Genomic DNA, 20,860 nt, shown 5'->3' with positions numbered 1-20,860 from the left:
GAGGTTTGGCCTCTGGCTGAGCTGTGAGACCTCTCCGTTTTCTTGCTGTTATTATTACCTGCAGCTTCATCCCCCTTTCCTCTTAAAATGGCTGGAGTGATCCACTGCCTGCCCCGTACAGCGCAGCGGCTTTACATGGGAGGCGTGTTCCTGGGGGCTCTGCCTGTGCACACAGCCCACTGGCGCTTCCTGCCCTTCTCCCGTCTGCACAGGCTCTTCTTTTGCTTTAATTAATGTGTAAATGTCCTTTAGTGTTACTCTGACCTGTGGTGGGCATCTTTAGATTGCTGGGAGGGTGAAGGTGGTCAGGGCCTTCTGTTTTCGGACCCCCAGCCTTCGCCAGAGTGCAGGTTCCATCACCTCTCAGAGGATGCCACCTGTTGTGCTTTGTGTTATGCATTTGGGTTGGTACTTTATCCCTGTGGCAAAGGCAGCTGACTCATACAATTTAGATTATTTTAAAGATACAACTGAAATGAGGGAATGGATTTAAATATTATGTGTGGGTTTGTTTGTTGTTTGTTTGTTTTTGTTTCTGTTTTTTACGGTACGCGGGCCTCTTACCGCCGTGGCCTCTCCCGTCACGGAGCACAGGCCCCGGACGTGCAGGCTCAGCGGCCATGGCTCACGGGCCCAGCCGCTCTGCGGCATGTGGGATCCTCCCGGACCGGGGCACGAACCCGCGTCCCCTGCATCGGCAGGCGGACTCCCAACCACTGCGCCACCAGGGAAGCCCTTATGTGTGTTTTTTAATTAGTGGATTAACAATGCAAAAGTGGGTAACCCAGTAGGGAGCCTGTAAGTCCACAAAAATAATCCAAAGAGTAAAATTTTTGTGCAGGCAAATACCCTTTTAATCGTGCATGTGCGTGAGATACATGTGTGTATCCGAGTCCTAGGGCTGCATGACATATTACCACAAACTGTGTGACTTGAAACAGTGGAGATGTATTCTCACGGCTCCGGAGGCCAGGAGTCTGAGATTGAGTTGCTGACAGGTTGGCTCCTTCTGGAGGGAATGTGGGAGAATCCACGTTCCGGGTGACTGGCAGCCCTTGGCGTTCCTGGGCTTGTGGACGCATCATTCCAGTCTCTGCCGTGTCGTCACGGGGCCTTCTCCCTGGGTCTGTGTCCAGGTTTCCCTCATCTCATGAAGACACTCGTCTCTGGATTTAGGCCCACAGGTACTGGGGGTTCAGACTGGAACACATTTTTAGGGGACAGAATTTAACCCGTAATAGTATGTGCATATTACACATCTGGTGTTGAAACAGAAGCTGCACTCGGACCTGTTGAAGTTGCCCCGTTACTTCTTGGTGACAAGAAGGGCGATTAGCTGCCCCAGACCTCACTGGCCATGCTCATGGCTGGTCTCCTAGAACGTCACAAACATTAGGTTAGTGTACATGTGACCTTCACACCTCTGATGGAATTTCACAGCTGTCACTCACTTCTGATGGAAAGAATCGGGTGGAAATTATTCCTCTGCCATTCAGTGCCCTATTAGTGGCTGCTAATTAGGACAGTGAATGAGGATCTGGGCGTGTAATTCGAGTTCCATCTCATGTGCTTGTGCGCTTGATGTCTGCTGTGCACCCTGCCTTCCCCCGCCACAGACTCCACGGGCCTGCCGCAGTTTTTTGCTCTCTTCCTTCAAAATAAGAAAGAAAAGGAAAGAAAACCGAGGCTGCCCAGTATTATGTAGGAATTTGATGGAAACGTGGGCCACCTGAGATACTTTCTCTTGCAGACCGGGACACGGTGGTGTCCCCGAGAGCTCTGAGCTTCAGAGCTGAGCCCTTGCTGAGACCTTGTCCCGCTACATCTCCCTCTGTGTGCCCCTCCCTTTGTGCTTCCCACGGTGGGCCACGCAGGGGACCTGGGGCCCAGAAAGGCTGCTGCCCAGCAGCGGCTCTTATGGCGGTGGAGGAGGGGAAGGGGCCTCTAGCTCTAAGATGCACTACAGTGCCCAGCAGACTGAGTAGTGTTAAGGTTGGTGGAAACAACTTTAAGGACGTCCAGAGACCGACCTTCCTGTGACGATAAAGTTAGCTCTTGGCTAATTTTTCAAGGACTTAGGGCCACCAGATGGGTGGGAAGTACCAGGATGATGTCACGCTGTCTGAGAGCTCCCCTTCGTTGGAATCTGGAGTAAGCCCTCATCCAGGTGTGACACAGGTGGGTTCGCCACCTGCTGCGGAGCGGGGCCTCGGCCTGGTGTGACTTGGGGGCGGCTGACCCTGTCGTTCCCAGGTCCTCAGGAGCTGAATCCATCAGAGGTTCATTCCTTCAGTGAATGACTCCAGCTTCCTGTAGGCTCTTCACCAATTCACATTTTTGGGTAAAAAAGCTCCGAGGCCATGGCAGCCCCGAATCTAGGCCGGCAGCCAGCAGGTTCCGGCCACGAGCCCGGTAATGGGGGACGTGCCAGCACGAGGGCTGCGACGGCACCGCCTCTTACCCGCATGTCAGGCCCGCACTTGCCTGTGGTTGAAACCCGGGTTCCCAGCCTGTTGTAGCCACTTACTGTCGTTGTGGCCTTGGGGGAGTTACCCATCCTCCTGAACTTCAGCTTACTCCTCCCTGCTCCCCGGTCCTTGTAGGGACTGAATATGAGTGTAAGCGTGCAGGAGACTGCGTTAGCCCTGGCATGGAGAGAGGGCTCAGGGACGCGTACCTCGTAAATAAGGGTCCTACCCCTTCGCTCCTCCATCTTCTGCTTCAGGTGGGCAGCCCTGCCTCCTGGGCTGTTCTGACAGGTGTGGCTTCAGGACTTCGTGTCCACCAGGTGCGAGGTCATGGTCCCCGCTGCTCGTGCCCCAGGCGTCCTGGTCCTCGACCAGCTCAGGCCTGGCTCGAATATGCCTGAGGCACTGTCTCTCCTCACCAGTGCGGTTATTCTAACAGCTTTAAGCACAGCTCAGGTCATGACCGTAGAGAGCTGTACGAGATGCCTGGGACCTAATCGGGCCATTTGGAAACTAGAAAGAAGGATGGAATTTAAACTGGCCCACCATCCCCACAGGGCTTCTAGAATGGGGCTGAGTTCTCTGAGGTCTTTCTTGCACCCGGGCGGTGGGGACTCTGTCTGGGCTGCTTGCAGGGTCACGAGCTTCTCTGGTTGGATGTGGCCTCAGAGCACGGTGGCCACTGTGATGGATGAGACAGCCCCATCTTAGCCTTCTCTCCGGTGTTTCCAATCCGAGGGTGCCCCCCCGAGGGTGACTGGCCCTGGGGTTACCACTGTGCCCTGCCCGTGCCTAGCCGGGACGTCATACACCGGCTGCAGTTCTAATGGTCACTTCCTCCGGGGTCAGCGGCTGCTGGCCATCAGGTCACTGTGAGCTGGACGTCCCTCTGTTAATCTTGCCACTTCCCTTGAGGACTCTGCCTGGAATTGTTTCCCAACAGATGTGTCTATCGTCAGGGCAGCAAAAGCCTTCTCAGGAGCATGGGTATCTGAAGTCATTTTTTAAAAATGAATGTTTACTTAGTTTCTTAGAAACAAGCCATGTGGTAAATACCAGCCTTATTTTCTGGGACATGTGAAATGCATTTAAACGGTCAGCTCCAGAAACCCTTTCCAAATCAAATAAACTTAAAAAACATTTTTGTGAGCTACCACTGCTCAGCAGATGTTAGGTTTATTTCTGAACACGTTCTTGGTGCTGTTTAGTGTTCCAATGAACAAAATATGTAAACACTAATAAAAGTCGAGTAGTTTGAAATCTAGCCAGTTAAATGTTTCAGCGTAACTTTACCATCTTACTTGCGACCAGGTGATTATAAGTACATGATAAGTTTTCAATGAGGATTATCTGAAGCCTTAAAACTAAGAGCCCACCGGTAGGTTGGCTTAATAGATAAAGCAGAAACCAGTTCAGCCATCTTCTTTAATTATTTCAGATGCTGACTCAGTCTCTAACTCTAGGAATATCATTGATTCTTGTCATTGTTCTGATCTGTGTAACCGTCTGCTAACTCTGTCCCCTCACACGTAAGCCATACTGAGGATCAGGTGATAGTGCCTTTAAAATAGGCAAAGGATGCTAAAATAATCACTAGAACTTCAAAGAAATCATTAGAGAGAAGGGTGTTCTGCTTCATTTTAAACAAGAAAAAGACAGCTGTAAAATTAGAATAAGGAGATTATGTTTTTGGCATTGACAAAATTGGCAGGACAAAATGTATTTTTGAATTGGCTGTTTGGGACTCAGAACACATTGTCCCGTATTGTTATAATTAATTCACCGGGAAACTGAGGGCCTACTGAGAGCTGGGCATGGCACCTGTGGCCAGTGTGTGTGTTCCAGAGGGGAGAAGAAGCTTCTGGATGAATAACTGTAATTCACGGTGGTGATTTACACCTGGTCAGCTGAGCAGCCTTGCATGCTGGCTTCAGCCGGGAAGTGTCCCTGGGCTCCCAGGGTAACCCACACATCCTCCTTCATGTCATTTGATTGACAGAGACCCCAGAATAGTAGTGTGCATGCTGGGAACACAACCGTGTCTTTCCTAAGACACCTCAGGACAAAACCATTTCTTTAATAGGAAAAAGGAGACTGGGGTCTAGAAAGTTCCACCTTTGAAATTAGAAATTATTTTTTCTAGAGAAATTGTAAGTCCCAAGATGGTTTTTTAGACCTTTAAGTGCACGACTTAATTGCAAATTAGAAAACAGTCCTTGGATCTGTCAAAGCTGAATTGCCACCAGGTGTTTTCTCCTTGGTCCGTTGCTACGTCTGCCCATGACCTTGGGCCCTGACTTTGTCGTCTTGCTGGCAGCGGCTCTGGATCCAGGGACCCACGTGGCCGCCGACCAGTCCATTATTCACCCAGGCAGCTGCCTGCTCTGGTCTGGTTCATGTTCATTGTCGTAGTGTAGAATCCCTTGGTTGCAAGGGACAGATGACCAGCTTCACTGAGCTTCAGTAGAAGGGGGGAATTCATTCACTCATGTACCCGGAGCAGCTCCGGGGATGGGTGTAGAGCTTGAGAAAGCCCCTGATCACCTGATGCACGTGAGCTAGTGAGGAACCTGCCTCTCCCATTGCTTGGGTCTCCCCACTTGGCAGCAGGCAGTTTTGGTGGCCTCGTGACTGCGTGGTCTGCAAAACTCACGTCTCATGGGAGGAAGAGTTGCATGTTTTTCTCAGTAGCTCCGAGGGAAGACTTAGCGACACCTCTGGATGGCATTGCTTGAGGCGCAGACTCTTAAGTTTTAACCGGTGGGAAGCTTTGTAATGCAGATCTCTTCCCTGATGAACAGACCTGATCCACTCAGTTTACCCAGTGGGAACAGGGCGCCCCGGAGACCAGAAGGGCCAGGTCCTGTTTGCTCTCACCTCTGTGCTTCCTTTCGCAAATCTCTGCCTTTCACAGGCTCACTTCTCTCCCACCCTCCCACCCCATTTTATTGGTCCCAGGGAAGGGCAAGATCTGAGACTCATAACCAGTCCTTGACCGAGGCAGTCTGACCACAGGTTGAGAGGTTCTCTGTGCAAGTTTGTACAGAAAGGAAGAAATGCCGGCTGAGGCCAGCCTCGGGGCGGGCAGAGGAGAAAGAAAGGGGGGCAGGCAGCACCGGCAGATGCGGGGCAGTGGGTCAGGGGGCCAGGCTTACGTTCCAGACGGGGACGGGGATGGATGTGCCAGCGTGGAGCCCACCTTCCGGCCACGGCTGGTGCGAGACGGGATTGCCGCGTGAAGAAGACGCACCGCCTGTAGGATGACGCTGGGAGGTCACGCCTGCTGGATGTTCGAAATCTAAGGGCAGACTTCCACTGGGGCCATGGTCAACTCCCAGGGCCAGGACGTGGAGATAAGGCAGCAGAAGGGAAAATACCAGTAGCAAAATAGGCCAAGTGCCAAAAAAAAGAATTACACGAGGAGGGTGTGTAGTGTGATGAAGGTGCCCGCAGACTCTCCCCTCCACGTCATCTCCTCATGCAGGACTCAGGGACCCCCAAGGTGCCCCTTGAGAGCTGGGGCATCGTGGGCACAAGACCTGAGGGGCTGGGACAGGCCCCCGTGTGCGTACGTGCGCACCTGCTGCACGCCACGTACGGCTGCCCATTATCTACAAAAGGTGACAGTTCGACATGACTGAAATGGTTTGACCAAATCAATTCTTTGATGATTGACCCAGGCCAGAAGTGGAAACCACATGCGACTCACAGCGTAGTCTTCTACCCGTCGTAGTGGCTTCCTGGATGTCCTGTGTTGGGAGGGATTGTGAGGCAGGATCTTGGCTCGGGAAGAGTTATGAATGTAGCAGATGGTCCCCCCTGACTTGCGTCTGGAAGCTGCTCGGTTCCGTCCATGTGGCCCAAGGGGCACCATGTGTGGCCAGCACGCCATCCTTTTCTGAGCCCCATTTCTTACCGTTTTGCTTCTTTTACAAAATGGCAACACCACAAACAAAAGAAGAGAGCAGCATTGTTCTTTGAGGGCCACTTGGGGGGGACAAGCATGTTGAAAGTGTGGAGGGGGTGGGGCTTGGTGACAGAAACCAGGTGGCAGTGTGTCCTCGACTCCTTCCATGCAGCGGAGGGGAGCGGGTGAGGCTGAACCAAGGGGGAGGTTGTGTGCAGGGACTGTCAGTTACGCGGGTGTGACCGCGTGATCTCCAGGTGGACCGGGCTGCCAGCATGTGCATCTCCCATTGCCCTCGTGCGTAGAAGGATTCTGAAGGGAGTTGGGGGCCGGACCCCTGGGCTCCCAGCAGTCATTACACAGGCGCTGGCTTTGGCGAGGGACACAGCAGGGCAGTTGGGAGGAGTCTTCAGACAACCTCTGGACCTTGGAGCTAACACAGAACGGTGGGAATGAGCCGCGGGGACCATTTACCACTGGACCCACTGCTGCCCCATCAGGAGGGGCGGCAGCTTATTAGTCCCACGAAGTACTGGCTGTAGGATGTGCCCTGGCCCGCCTTCCGGTTTGGGCAGGAGCCTGGCAGTACAGGTGCAAGCTAAGTGTGTTCCAAGATGCAGATGCAGGGGCTTCCTGGGCTGGGCAGGTTCCGAATCTGCCTGAGAGGGAGACACACACACACACACACACACACTCACACTCACACTCACACACACACACACTCACACCCCACCCCAGGGCAGTCTGTCTCCTGCCAGCCCTGGGTGGTGGGCTTTGCTCCAGGTCTTGGTGGTGTCCAGCTCACAGGGTGCTGGCCTTCTCAGAGACCAGATCACCCTCTAGGATGGGCACAGTGACCCGGAGACAGAGCCCCCTGGAATCCTGCTGTTAAAGTCCTGACAGTGTTTCCATGGGAATGAGACAGTTACAGAGAGTGAGCCTCCACCTCTCCCCCCGCCCCCGGAAATGGAAGAGGACAGTCCAGACAATAAGTGATGTGTCCCCAACTTCCCTGGGGGCGCAGTGGTTGAGAATCTGCCTGCCAATGCAGGGGACACGGGTTCGAGCCCTGGTCTGGGAAGATCCCACATACCACGGAGCAACTAAGCCCGTGTGCCACAACTACCGAGCCTGCGCTCAGAGCCCGCAAGCCACAACTACTGAAGCCCACGTGCCTAGAGCCCGTGCTCCACACCAAGAGAAGCCACCGCAATGAGAAGCCTGCGCACCGCGACGAAGAGTAGCCCCCCGCTTGCCACAACTAGAGAAAGCCCACGCGCAGCAACAAATACCCAACGCAGCCAAAAATAAAATAAATTAAAAAAAAAAAGTGACATGTCCCCAGAAGAAATATCAAAGGGGAGACGGCTCTCCCATAGCCGTCACCCCCTCCCTGTACTGTTGCTGCTCCTGAGCTGAGAAGGATTGTTGCATTTTTAAAGATCTGTAAAAATAAATAAACAAGAACAACCCCTCCCCGCCCCCGACCCCGAAGCAAGGCTACTGCCCGCGAGGCCACTGTCTGGTGGCCCTTCGCCGTGATGGCTTGTGACCCTGCTCTGCAGTGTCAACACATCAGGTATTAAAATGCAGAGGATTTCTGGGTTTCTCCATAGGGTCTAATCTCACAACCACCATCCTGTTTTAGTTTCTTGAAACAAGCACCTGATTTATATTCAGAGAAATGTGTGTGGACAGACAGTTCTGAAGCCAGTACTTTTACGTGTCCAATTCAACAATTGCATTTTCAAAAACAAAGTTGACACGACAGTTTTTTTTTTAATGACAAGTTATTTTCACGTGGGAAACACTAGTTGAGAGCAGTAAAATCTGAGGGACTAAGAGACCATCTGCCCGTGTGCTGGTAGCTGAGCAACCCACCAAGGTGCTGTTGGGCGCTGGCCAGCTCACCTCCTCACCCCCTTTTCTGAGGCTGCTGCCCCTGGGCTCGTCCCAGGCCATGGCTGGCGGGATTTGGCCTCATTTAAAGGCACCAGGTGAGCAGCTGGGCTCTTTTCTCCTGAATCTGCAGTACTTTTTGTAATTCATCCCTTTTTATGCTTAAAATAAATGTGCAGAGTACTAAAAATAAAACAAACAAATAACCTTAAGTACATTTCCCCCCAGGGAAACAAGTATGTGCACGACTAATATTCCCCTCACCACCGAACTATTTCAGAGACTGTAGTAGATGCTGGAATGTTCACGTACAGCCACCACAGTGGGTATCGGAACATTTCCAACAAACAGCTTACTTCTTTGGTCACACAGGCATATTGGCACTTCCCAGATATTGCAGTTTTGTTATTTTTTAAACAAATGGCAGGTTTGTGGCAGCCCCGTATCGAGTGAGTCTGTCGGTGCCATTTTTCCCAACAGCCCTTGCTCACTTCACGTCTCTGTGTTACATTTGGATAATTCTTGAAATATTTCAGACTCTCTACCAGCAGAAAGGTTATGACTTGATAAAGGCTCAGATGATGGTCAGCATTTTTTAGCCGTATTTTGAAATTAAGGTATGTATGTTGTTTTTTAGACATAATGCTGCTTAATAGACTACTACAGTATAGTATAAACGTAACTTACATGCACTGGGGACCCCCAGCGTTCCCGTGACTCGTTTTACTGCAATACCCGCTTTATTGCGGTGGTCTGGAACTGAAGCCACAGTAGCTCTGAGATGTGCCCGTGTATTAGATTTTATAGGGAGGGGCCCATCATTACGTGGCTGTTTCCTCCTTCAGGGGGCTGGCTGAAAACATGCCCCCCGATCCCGTCCGCTCGGTGGGTTCCCAGCGGGTTCCAGGGGGCACAGGCTGTGTCTGTTCCTGGTGCCCGGTCCCCTCCCATACCCCACCCAGCTGGCTCTCCTGGTCAGTTCCCGTGTCCTCCCGCTGCCCTTGAGAGTCAGAGATTCTGTCCTGTTCACTCTGTTCACCAGCACTGTGCTGATTATTGGCCCACAACGGGCTTTGCTAAATGCTTGCTGAGTGGTGCTTCTGAAGACCAAGGTTCTATTGCCCCAGTGTAGGGAGCTAACAGAGACGGGGAGTGGCGAACACAGGGGGAGAACCCTTGCCAAATACTACTAAGAGCCAAACTGCGTCACAGGCGGAGTGTCAATCAGGTCCATTCCCCTGTGTTCCTCTATTGCTTGCTTGCATGCAAGTCCCCGTCTGAGATTAGAGACACGCCGTACACGTGGATAAATATTGAGATGGTTACTCGGACTCACAAAATCTTCTCCCTGGGGCAGTGTGAGTAGCACCGTCCAGACCTTGGTATCTTGTGAGCTCTTCAGACTTGGGAAAAATGATTACTACCCTGGATCTCCCAGAGTACCTGGAAATGTGACAGAGTGTTAAGGGGAATCCTGGTTTTCATATGGGAATTTGAGCGAATTGAGGGAATTTCTTTCATTCTCTGCTTACTGTGGTCTTGGTTCTTCCTTGTCGTTGAATTTCACTTTGAGACTCTCCCTCAATGTGCAAGTCCCCAGACAGAGTCGCCGGTGTAACACAGCAGAGCTTGGTTGGTGTTCAGGGGACACAGGTAGTGTTCCGGGAGCCTGACGGCTGCCGCAGATCAGCTCCCGCTTACCTTCGCTGTGGCTGCAGAGGCAGGTGGTGGTGCCCGTTGAGTTTTCACACAAGGGAGCTGAGGCACCGGCCGCTACTGAAGCCGCACAGGGTCGCCCAGCTCAGAGGCAGACCCTTGGCGGGCGGCTTCGAGCCCGTTCCTCTGCACTGCGCTCCCCCTGCCTGGATACACACACTCTGCTGTCCTGAAATGGCCACAGCCCACCTGACGGCTCAGCACCCACGTTCAGGGGCCTCAGCGGGACCTCAGGTCACCAGGTCTCCTGCGTGCTGGGCCGTGCCGGCCCCTGCAGGCTGCCTGTCCCTTGGAACAGCTGCTGAGTTATTGGGGAAAGTACTGAGTTCAGTGGAGGATAGTATGTGAACTTTGGGGGTGGGTCCTAACTTCCAAAGACAGCTTTGCAGGGAAGTCTGAGTGTGTGGAGCCAGGGCAGCCTGAATGGGCCTGGGGCTCTGAGCCCAAGGGAACAGACTGCGGGCCCAGGCGCCAGCATCACACCTGGAGCGTGAGCTGAGGACAGCAAAGTCCAGGCTTCCCTTTCCGGAGAGTGTCCCGTGTCCACCACAGGGCCCGTGGACATCTTCACAAGAAGAAGGATGCTTTGCCTCCAGGACCTGCCGGCCTCTTCTGGGGCTGCCGGTATCGCAGGGCATGTTTTATTCTTTGCAGTACCTGAGGTTCTGCCGCTGTGATTACAGAGAACATTTTGTTGGGTTAATCCTATCTTACAGCCATTTTAGTGTTTTTTTGCAGGGGAAAAGCTAATGAAACTTACGAAAGTGGAATTGGGCCTGTCCCTGGACATTGATGATTGGAGACTGGTCCAGGCCAGCCAGCCTGCACCTTCCCAGGGTTTCTGTGTTTGTTTTAGTCGTGAGAAGATAGCACTTGGAAGAGAGAACTCTTAATGGGTTTCATGTGTTAAGCTGCTAATTTACCTTTTTCTCAAAGTTCTTGGAAGTAAAGAAATTGAATTTAACTCTTGGGCAACAAACCACTTCCCCAAACATTAATTTTCCGGCTTCTTTTTTGAGCAGCAATACCGCTTTTACAAAATGTTTTAAGTAGATCTCTGATACATCATGGTGTTCTGTTAATAAAACTTGTACAAGTTCTAGTTTATAAGTTTCTGACTCATTGCTTATCAGAGACAGCAATAAAGCTGTTTTATGAACACAGAATAGGGCTTAAGGGGCTCCTGTTTCAGTTTTATATCTGCCTTTTCATCCAATTAATTTTTGATTTTATTTACTTGATGTCAAGAAAACCTGAGCTACACAGGTGACACTTAAATATATATATATATATGTATAAATGTATATGTACATATTCACCTTATTCGCCATTTCAAGGTACTCTTCCATTAAATACATCCAGAAGTTTTGAAGTAGTAGGAATACATCCAGAAGTGTTGAAGTAGTAGGAATAGTAGCACTCTTGAAATTCCAGGTTGAATCAATGAAGGCAGTGACTCTCATTCCATAGAAGTATTCAGGTAGGAGCCCCGCCCCCCAGACCACGGTCAGCACTGAGTGCACTGTGACATCGCCAAGAGCCAGCTGGTTAACTATCTCCTTGTTGTTGCTTAAATTACTTGCATCACACAAAAAACTGTCACCGCACGTGTGCCCGGCTTGTCCCTCACGGAAGGTGGGACATGTCCCAAGCAGTTTGCTTGCTTGTGCAATCTTCATGATTTTCAGGCGCAAACAAATGCAGGATGAGATTTTTAAAAGGCCAGGGCGAGGCCGCAACTTTCCCCGTATCCCAGCAGGTGGGTTCTGCCTCTGCCCAGGTTCCCTGATGCAGCAAGAGCCGCCATCTTGGTCTCTGGGTTAGTGTGTAACATACCTGCCATGTGACAGCCGTTTCAACACCAGTTGTACATATGTAAAAAATGCTTATTCCATTGGCCATTTTCCAGCCCCCTGAAGTGGCCCTGGAGTGTGCTCCTGGGGCTGCACCTTGGGCCCGGCTGTGGGATGAGAGCCCCGTCTTGGCTGGCGTGACAGCTTTTCACCAGGGCCTTGGTTTTGCTCCATCCTTAAAGTGACGTTGAGAGTCTGTCTTTTTCTCTTGGAAGATCATGGGCTGTTTTGATCTGCAGGTTCCTATCTTCTTGCATTTCAAGAAAATGCCTCTGTATTTTATCTCTGAATAGTCTTTGAGCTCTTTCGTTGGGGAGTTGTTGTCAGAGGTGCCGTTTATCCTTTTGTTAGTTTCATTTGTCTTCCTGTCAGTTAACTTCTGTCTTTTTCATCTTGACGGAGTTTATTTCAAGCCATTCCTCCATGTCAGAATTTCAGCTTTGAGCGGTGTTTCTTCTCTCCCTTACTTTTTCACGTTGTATTCGTCCGTTCCAAAATGTTGGTTTGGTCCTCAGTTCTAGAGGTTCCCATTTCTTCCCTCATTGTTTCGGTGTCTTCTCCCTGGAGTTCTTGTCTTGTTCAGTGTCTGTTCATACGTGGCATTAGGGAGGTAAGTATCAGAAGGGATTTCCTTCTGCTTTTTGAGTTTTGTTTGGGTTTTGCGGGCTCCCTTGCAGCCCGCCCCCCCTTTTATTTGGGCTGCGCTGCACGGCTTTCAGGATTTCATTTCTCCGACCGGGGATTGAACCCTGGGCCGTGGCAGTGAAAGCCCGGAGTCCTAACCAGTAGGCCACCAGGGAACTCCCGCAATCCCTCCCTGTCTTTTTCCCCTTGCCCTATCGTTGCATGATAGTCTCACCATCTCTTTAGCTTTTTCCTCCCCTTTGCTGAGATTGGCGCTGTCTCGACTGTAGTCAAGGGCAGGGATACACGCACTGCCCAGGCCGTTCACATAGGCTGGCCACTCGTCCTGGGTCAGGTACGGGACGTGGGGAGCCCCCTGCCATCTAGTTTCCTGGGGCAGGACACAGGCTAGAGGAGACATCCCTGGCCCAGAGGGTTGGCGCAGTCTGCCCAAGTTCCCATTTCCCAGACCTCCGTCACACCCCCGGCCCCTGCAGGGAAGCACGGAAGGCTGAGGCTGGATGTTACTTTCCCTGAGAATCGCCGTGTATCATGAGTCCCTTTGTCCTCTGAGGGCATCTCCTCCAGACAAAGGTGAGCTGCCCTGACACACAGGGCGCTTGCAGTCCGTAGGAATTTGCTGGATGCCCTGCGCCAGGTCCCCTGCCTCCGCGCGGGCTGGGCGGGGGTTGTGTTATATGTCACTCCCTGCGGGGGCCCCTCCTTGCAGTCTGGGTATCGCAGGCACTTGGCCTGCAGAGAGCCCTGGCGGCTGCTCGTTTGGGAACCTCCTAACTGTCGGGGGACAGGGCACAAAGGCCATGCTGCCCCTTCCTGAGCACCCTCTCCCTGGGGGATCTGGAGCCCCTCTCCACCCAGTGCTGGAGTCCTCCTGTTCATTCTTAAGGTCAGTGTTTTCGAGGTTGGTTCTGTAAAGCTTGGCTTCTTTTCTTGGTGGATGGTGAACTTTTTATCTGGCTTTTACTTTCCCCCCCCTCATTTTATTAGATATGGAAGAAAGGAAATTTGGTTATAGCAAAGTTCAAACCTTTCGTCTTACCCTGGAACTTTGACTTCTGTCTCCGTCTTCCTTCTTTATTTTACTCAGGTCTGGGTGAAAAGAAGTTGTTAAAGACCGTGGCCTGTGTGTTAAACCCCATTTCACCTGAAGTCATAAGCGTGAGCATTTCACCCGTGAACTTACCAATCACACGCATTAATTAGATCCTTAGTGTTAGTACATTTTTATAGTAGTCCCTGCCCTCCCTTTTTTTTTTTTTTTTTTTGCGGTACGCGGGCCTCTCACTGTTGTGGACTCTCCCATTGAGGAGCACAGGCTCCGGACGCGCAGGCTCAGCGGCCATGGCTCACGGGCCTAGCCGCTCCGCGGCACGTGGGATCTTCCCGGACCGGGGCACGAACCCGCGTCCCCTGCATCGGCAGGCAGACTCTCAACCACTGCGCCACCAGGGAAGCCCTGCCCTCCCCTCCCCTTTTTTAAACAGTGTAAGTTTTTTAAAACTTGGCAGGGGAAATGAAGTCTGATTTGGTTAAATTTTGTAAACGGACGTGTAACCAGTAAAATTTTTCTTCCCCAGTGTAAAAATAATAATGGGATCCAAAATCCCTTTTAAATGTCATGATATGAAACTTCTCCAAAACCTCAGTAATAGGTACCCGACTTCAGTATTTTGATCAAAGTTAAAAGAGCAAAATCAATTTTAAAGCCTTTCTGGCACATTCATGATCAGACTTTTCATATTCTCCCGGGGAGAAATGAAAATATTCATAGTTGTCTCCAGTGTAGTCCTCTCATCCCGCCAGTCCTAAATAATTAGGGAAAAACAACATTTACAGATATTTGTTCTGGGGCTAAGTAAGAAGAAAATTTTAGGCAAATGTTACAAATGACAAGAATCTCTAAACTATTCCTCCGGGAAAATCAGGTGCTCCTGAGCTGGGGCCTCGTGAGGGTGACAAGATGTGAGGCCAGCTTGCAGCTATGGGGAGGGTCTTAGCAGCTTGACTTTGTCTGATCAGATGCTGGAATAATGCCCCCCCCCTTTCTTATGGAAAAGGGAAATAGCGTGCTCCACAAATGCACTTTTAAACTCAAGTATGATATTCATCCTTTGCTTATGCGTGGAAGAGTGAAGATGGAAATCAGCAGGAAAAAAAATGAAACATGTTACTGAGTCCAAGCTCGTACGGCTCACCACACAACAGGCCAATAATGGAGAGATGAGTTGCTGGGGCAAGGAAGAGCGACTTTATTCAGAAAGCCCGCAAACCGAGAAGATGCTGGACTCGTGTCCCAAAGAACCATCCTGCCTGAGTTAGAATTCAGGCTCCTTTTATACGAGAAGGGGAGGGAGTAAAGTCAAACACTTACTGGTTCCCATCAGCTTCCTGAGGGGATGTGTTCATTTCTTCCTTCCTGCGGTCATTCACAGGTGGGCCTGGTCAGGATGTTTCCTGTGAACTAAACAAAAGTATTTTAGCTTAATGCTCACCACCTGGGAGGCAGGGTTCCCAGAGATGGGCCATTATGTATCATTTAAGCTTATAGGCAACATCCCTTTAATGATTAACTTGTAATAGAATACAAAAGGTTCTTCCCTGTGACACAAAGTGATAGGCAGGTCTATTTCTTTTTAGTTTCCTAAGCACAGGGATGATTACCATTTGGGGCTGAAGGCAGTTCCCTTCTGGAGCTGTGAGTGGAGCGAGGAAAAGACATCCTCAGCCCCACTGCCCTACATTCTCGGTGTTGCCCTGTGGGTGCTAGGAAATTACACGAAAGATTCCAAGCTCGTCTGTGGACACTGTGTGCCGTGAACTGTCTGAGCAGAAATCCACAGGGAAGAGGGCAGAGGTGAGAATCAGTCAGCACTTCCGGGTTTGGGTCTCATGCCTGCTGGCTGTGGGGGTTTGGTCAGTGTCTGAACTTCTTTTCCAGCCAAGTTAGATGTGGAGGTTGATGGTGATATTTGCATCACAAGATGCTGTGAGGAACAACGGACATGATGTGGGAAGAGAAGTGCTTTGTAAAGTATTACAAGGCTTGCTGTTGCCTGGAGAGCTGTTAATGATATGATAATATCTTTTAGTCCAATTAGCCAAAAAGACAGAAATGTCAAACATCTGTTGCAGTGTTTACTCCCAACAAGATTTGTTTTTTTTTTGAGAATAGGAAAATTTGATTTTCTTTTTTCCCCCTTAAAGCAGAAATGCCAACCCAGGTGAGATGGTTATATGTCCTTCAGTGTAGACAGCCCTTATATTTAATAGGGCTCCATTGTAGGTCCATCCTACCTAGCTTGAGTTTAAAGAGTAGAGGGAACCCAGTTGTTTTTACCTACGCCAGCATCCCAGATTCAAAACTGGTTCCCCCAGCATGAGATCAGGACTCAGGGTAGTAACCTTGAAACCTTGATACTGATTGGTTACCAGTGGATTATAAGGGGCCCCCTTGAGTCTTTTTTTCAAGATATTAAAGAAACAAAACAACTGACCTTTTCTTCCTGGTGTGCTATTCACAACACATCCAGCATCCCTGTTCTTGGTAGGTATATTCAGGTCCATCTTTTACTCATTTTTGGAAGAAATTAAGACCTTGACTTGCTTAAGAAGGCAAGCTGAAGGGCAAACAAAGTTTCCCAGGGCAGTTTTCTGGAAACTCTGAAAACTAGACTTTGAGTGAACCAGAAATTTAATAAATTGCATGTGAGGTTGAATTCAGACAAGAAGAATGTCCCCTCTGTGTGCTCTAACGAGATGCAAACACTTCTGTCCAGCGAGACTCAGTTACGAACATCAAAGCCCAGAGATGAACTTGGTTCTGCTCACTTATCTCTACCTGTTTGCTGCATACTTAACGTGGTGCTCTCTACCTCTGCTGACCTCACGGCATCTCTGGAAGGAACAGACTGAAGTGCGGGAGGGATCTCCGTTTTCCCTTCTCATGGAGATGTCAGCACAGGTACAGAGCCCTTGTACCCCTGTGTACTCGGTGGGCAGGCAGCTGTGTGGGGGACACTGCACACGTATGCACGGGTGGGCCGAGCCAAGGGCATGTTGATCGTTCCCAATACAGGGGTCAGACTTGGGTACACTTTCTAAAAGTAAAACTACCCCCCAGGTACCTTAATGTTATGTAATAGTATTTGGCAGTCAGAGACGGTTGACGATTATTCGTGTAACAAGTTTATAGCATGGGCCGCAGGCCAGGCTGTGCATTAAATGCTGGGAATACAGAGCTCGGTGCAGCAGACCTGCTAGCCCTCCGTATCAACAGATTCGTTCAGCCACGGATCTGAAACACTCAAAAAAAAAAAAAAATTACAGGAAGTTTCAAAAAGCAAAACTTGAATTTGTCTCATGCTGGCAGCCATTTACGTAACATTTATGCTGAATTTAGAGCTATTTACGCGGTATTTATACCGTACGAGATATTATAGGTAATCTGGAGATGATTTAAAGTATATGGGAGGATGTGTGTAGGTTATATGAAAATACTGCACCATTTTGTATAAGGGATTTTGGAACTAGTCTCCTGTGGAGTCTGAGGGATGACTGTAATTGGAAATAGGATTGTAAAATAGGCATTTAAAAATCTGCATTAGAAATGAAGTTGGATGTAAGTTTGGTAGTGTGCTCTAACATTTCGGTAGGGAAAGATCTAATGGCTGGGATGGATGGCGGGTTTGAATTTCAGATAATGAGAGAGGTGGCCCCTGGGGAGTGTAGACCAGCTTGGTAGCACCCCCACCTTCATCCCAAGGTTTTTTCCCTTTGTGTCTCTAAAGTGAACTGTAGAAAACGGATTTTGAAGTCGAATTTTATTTACCTGCTGGGCTGTGTTTCTCCAGTACCCAGTTGTCTGTGTTCCCGTTGAGCCTGCTGACAATCTATCAGCAGTAGGAGTTTATTTTTTATATATAATTTTATTAATCGTAGTCTTACTTTTTCACAATCTGGGTGCTTAAACACCTGGCTGAATTTTATCTAATCAAACCTTTGGGTTCATGGCAAATGCATTTGAGTGTTTCATTTTTGTTTCCTGATGTATAACACCAGAGAAAACACAGAAGTCCATTGCAAGTGTCTAATATTTGCAATTGTAAAATATTGAAGAGACATACTAATTACATATCTTAGGGGGGAAGTGAAAAGTGATTTTAGAATTGGAAGGGGCCTTAAGGATGGAGGAGAGAATCACCCCTCCTTTTAGAGCTGATGAAAATTAGGTCCAGAGGCCTCTGCTTGAGGTTACAAAGCAGAGGAGCGGAAAGAACTCTGTGCAAACCTTTCTTAACTTCAGTATTGTTGTTCAGCTATCTGGACACATAACTTGGGGTCGTGACTCTACAAAAATATGTGAAAGAAAGTGAATGAACGAATAGATGTGAAATTCATCCAACAAGCCCTTACCCTGTAAGACACACGAGGGCATAGAGACCCAGGGGAGGAGCAGGGCCATCAGCGGGCGTCATTCCGGGAGAGCTGCATGGTGACGCCCACCGGGTGCCTGCTCCCCAGGGAGATGGGGGGAGGCGGCTGGCAGCGGAGGGGTGCTGGTACTGCGGGAGCTCCCCCCTCCTGCTCTGGAGACCACGTGGACTAGTGAGGAATTGGCCGTGTGAGACCAGCGTGCCCAGGGCAGCTGTGAAGCCTCGTGGAGGTCGAACCTGAGTTCATCAGACCAGGGCTGGCCTCCATGCGCTCAGATGCTGGGAGTCAGCGCTCGTTTGGGGGAGCTGCGGGGCACAGGGACCGTGAATCACTGTGGATCCTCCTACAGCCAGATGCGCAGGTGCAGAGCGGGCCTCAGCCCGTCTGGTCCAGCGCGCATGCACTCTGTACCCCGCCCCCGGCCCACAGATGTGTTTCCCTCCGTCCGTTCTCCACGGAGTCTGCCCTCCTTTTTCGGTGTCGGCGGTGAGGGGGATCAAAATGAGGGTTTCTCCATTTTAAAGTTGGAAAGTTTTCTTCGGTTTTCGAAGTTTTGCTCTTTAAGCACGTGCATCTTGCCTGTGACGGAGTGCCCGGGGCGGAGGGTTGGGGGGAATGCGGGGCGGGAGCGGCCGTGTGCGCATGCGTGCTCGCTTGCGGAGGCGACCTCCCCGCGGGCCGCCCCAGCCTCACGTGGCAGAGGCCCACCTGCGGACACTTCTTAGGGGTGCGGTGAGGTGAGGTGGGGTGGTTTGGGACGGGGAGTCTAGTTTCTGCTTCTCGGGCGCTGGGATGGCCCAAACCCTGGACTCTCGGAGGGAAGGTCCGCGTCGTCGAGGGGCCACTGTGGCGGAGAGCCAGGTGTGACTCTGGGGGGCAGGGGGCCGACACCCAGCCTCTGGGGCCGGTGGGGAAGCTCCACCAGCGAGGTTCGCGGGCTTCCAGTTATTCGGGGTTAGCTGGTGATTCTGGAAGGCCTCTGTGCCGAGGAGCTGAAGTGAGCGCCGGTGCTGGCGTGTTCCCCTCGAGACCACGAGTTCCGAAGCCCAGTGAGGGGTGACTGCCGCAGGCTCGGAGCCCAGAGCGTGGGAAGTCGTTTGTCTCTGGAGGTGGCAGAGGGCGTGGCAGAGGGACCCGGAAGTGGACGTATTTCCCGCTGCCCAGGGGAGGCCTAGCAGTCCGAACCGGGGCGCTGAGGGGAGGTGCTTGAGGCACCTGGGCGTGGGCGGGGTCAGCCCCTGCCGCCTTCACGTGGCCACCCCCGTCCCCCCAGTGTTCCGGCGGGGCCCCTGGTGGTCTCTCGCTAACCCAGCGTGGTCTCTAACGCTCTCCGTCCGCCAGCTGCGCTGCTGTGTCTCCACCTGTGCGGAGCTGCCATCCAGTAGTTTGTGTCTAACCCGTGTGTGGTAGTTGAGCACCCTTCCCTTCCCTGTGAACTGTGAACACGGAAACACCATCCCCATGCTGTTCTATGTTTTCCTTCCAAGAACTGGGTTTCTCTTGAGGAGAATACAGATTCTCAGCCCTTGAATTTGCCAACGTGCTGGAGACCAGGCCCCTGATCAGCAGATACAATTCGTTTCGGTTTTGTGAACCCAACGAGAGAACAATTTCCGGGCTCTCTGTTTCTGGACTCGGTATCAGCGTGTTCCCAGGGAGAGAGAATTCCTGAATTTACACACAAAGCCTGCATTAAAATCCCACGCTTCTGAGCCACGAGTGATCCTGGCATTGCATGGAGGCTGTGTATTCTAACTAGAAAGGAACACGGGTTCTTAAGGATGGATATTTGAATCTGAGTTCAGTAGTTCTTTTAAAGTCCAGGGGTCCCTGGAGGCAGAGCCGCAGCCCACTCCTACTAAACACTCAGGGCTGCCCCCAGGGCCACAGCCTAGGGTGTATTTTTCCACAAGCGAAGCCCACGTCTGTTTGCCCTCCCCTCGCTCTGTCTTTCCCGCGTAACGAGATTTTTTTTGTGTGTGTGGCAGGTGGCAGATTCAAGAAAGAGATTGTTGTCGACGGACAGAGCTACCTGCTGCTGATCAGGGATGAAGGGGGCCCTCCAGAGGCACAGGTGAGTACTGCGCGCACACTGGTGACCCGCTTTCACCTGGGCCTCCTTGGGAAGGGTCTGACTCCACAGGTGCTTCTGAGAAGTCGGTCAGGTGCATACAAGAAAAGGTGAGAGGCCCCAGGAACATGCTTTCTGTACTGAGGTTTTTCTCATCCCTGAGAGACTAATTCCGTTGTTCCTTCAGACAGAAACCTGGAGGGAAGTTTGGGCTGTGTGGCTGATTTTCACTTTGCGTTTTTGTTTTTGTTTTGTTTTTGTGGTACGCGGGCCTCTCACCGTTGTGGCCTCTCCCGTTGCGGAGCACAGGCTCCGGACGCGCAGGCTCAGCGGCCATGGCTCACGGGCCCAGCCGCTCCGCGGCACGTGGGATCTTCCCGGACCGGGGCACGAACCCGTGTCCCCTGCATCGGCAGGCGGACTCCCAACCACTGCGCCACCAGGGAAGCCCCACTTTGCGTTTTTTAAGAAGGAAGGAAGAGCAGAATCTGCACTGATTTGTCAACTCAGCTGAATTGACATCTGGAAGTGTCTATAGCCCTTTTTTTCTCCTTTTATCCTGTGTTTGATCTCTAGAGCAGTACAGTCATTTAGAAAGTTGGATGGGATTTGGAAATCTGAGCACTGCTGCCAGGCTGCCCACCAGGCTTCTCAGCCCGGATTATTTGCCGCTGCAAACCAGGATGCAGCACAGTGTGATTTCTTTGAAAGTTCCTTGAAAAAGGGTGTTGTGGAGGAAAAAAAAAACAGCATGAGTGTGGAAAACCTTTTTCTTTGGTTTACTTACTCTCCAGTTTATTACTGTACTTACATAATTTACTAGCTGAACACTTTGAAGGGACCGAGGGCTAGTAATAGTCAAGACCCA

The 20,860-nt window shown here is 50.9% G+C and overlaps 1 protein-coding gene across 15 annotated transcripts in view; it reads left to right on the top strand.

Annotated features, from left to right (window-relative positions):
* The window catches only part of AGAP1 (ArfGAP with GTPase domain, ankyrin repeat and PH domain 1), a 559,516-nt gene that overhangs the window by 194,476 nt on the left and 344,180 nt on the right, over window positions 1-20,860 (top strand). For all 15 annotated transcript variants that reach the window (XM_067740138.1, XM_067740144.1, XM_067740143.1 and 12 more), the window contains one exon: window positions 19,910-19,995. In XM_067740138.1, coding sequence (XP_067596239.1) covers window positions 19,910-19,995 — 86 coding nt within the window. The remainder of the gene's footprint in view (window positions 1-19,909; window positions 19,996-20,860) is intronic.

Source organism: Pseudorca crassidens, chromosome 6, assembly GCF_039906515.1.
Source record: "Pseudorca crassidens isolate mPseCra1 chromosome 6, mPseCra1.hap1, whole genome shotgun sequence".
In the NCBI taxonomy this organism is placed as follows: domain Eukaryota; kingdom Metazoa; phylum Chordata; class Mammalia; order Artiodactyla; family Delphinidae; genus Pseudorca; species Pseudorca crassidens.
The sequence above is the reverse complement of the archived record's forward strand: the minus strand, read 5'-3'. Positions and strand labels throughout refer to the sequence as shown.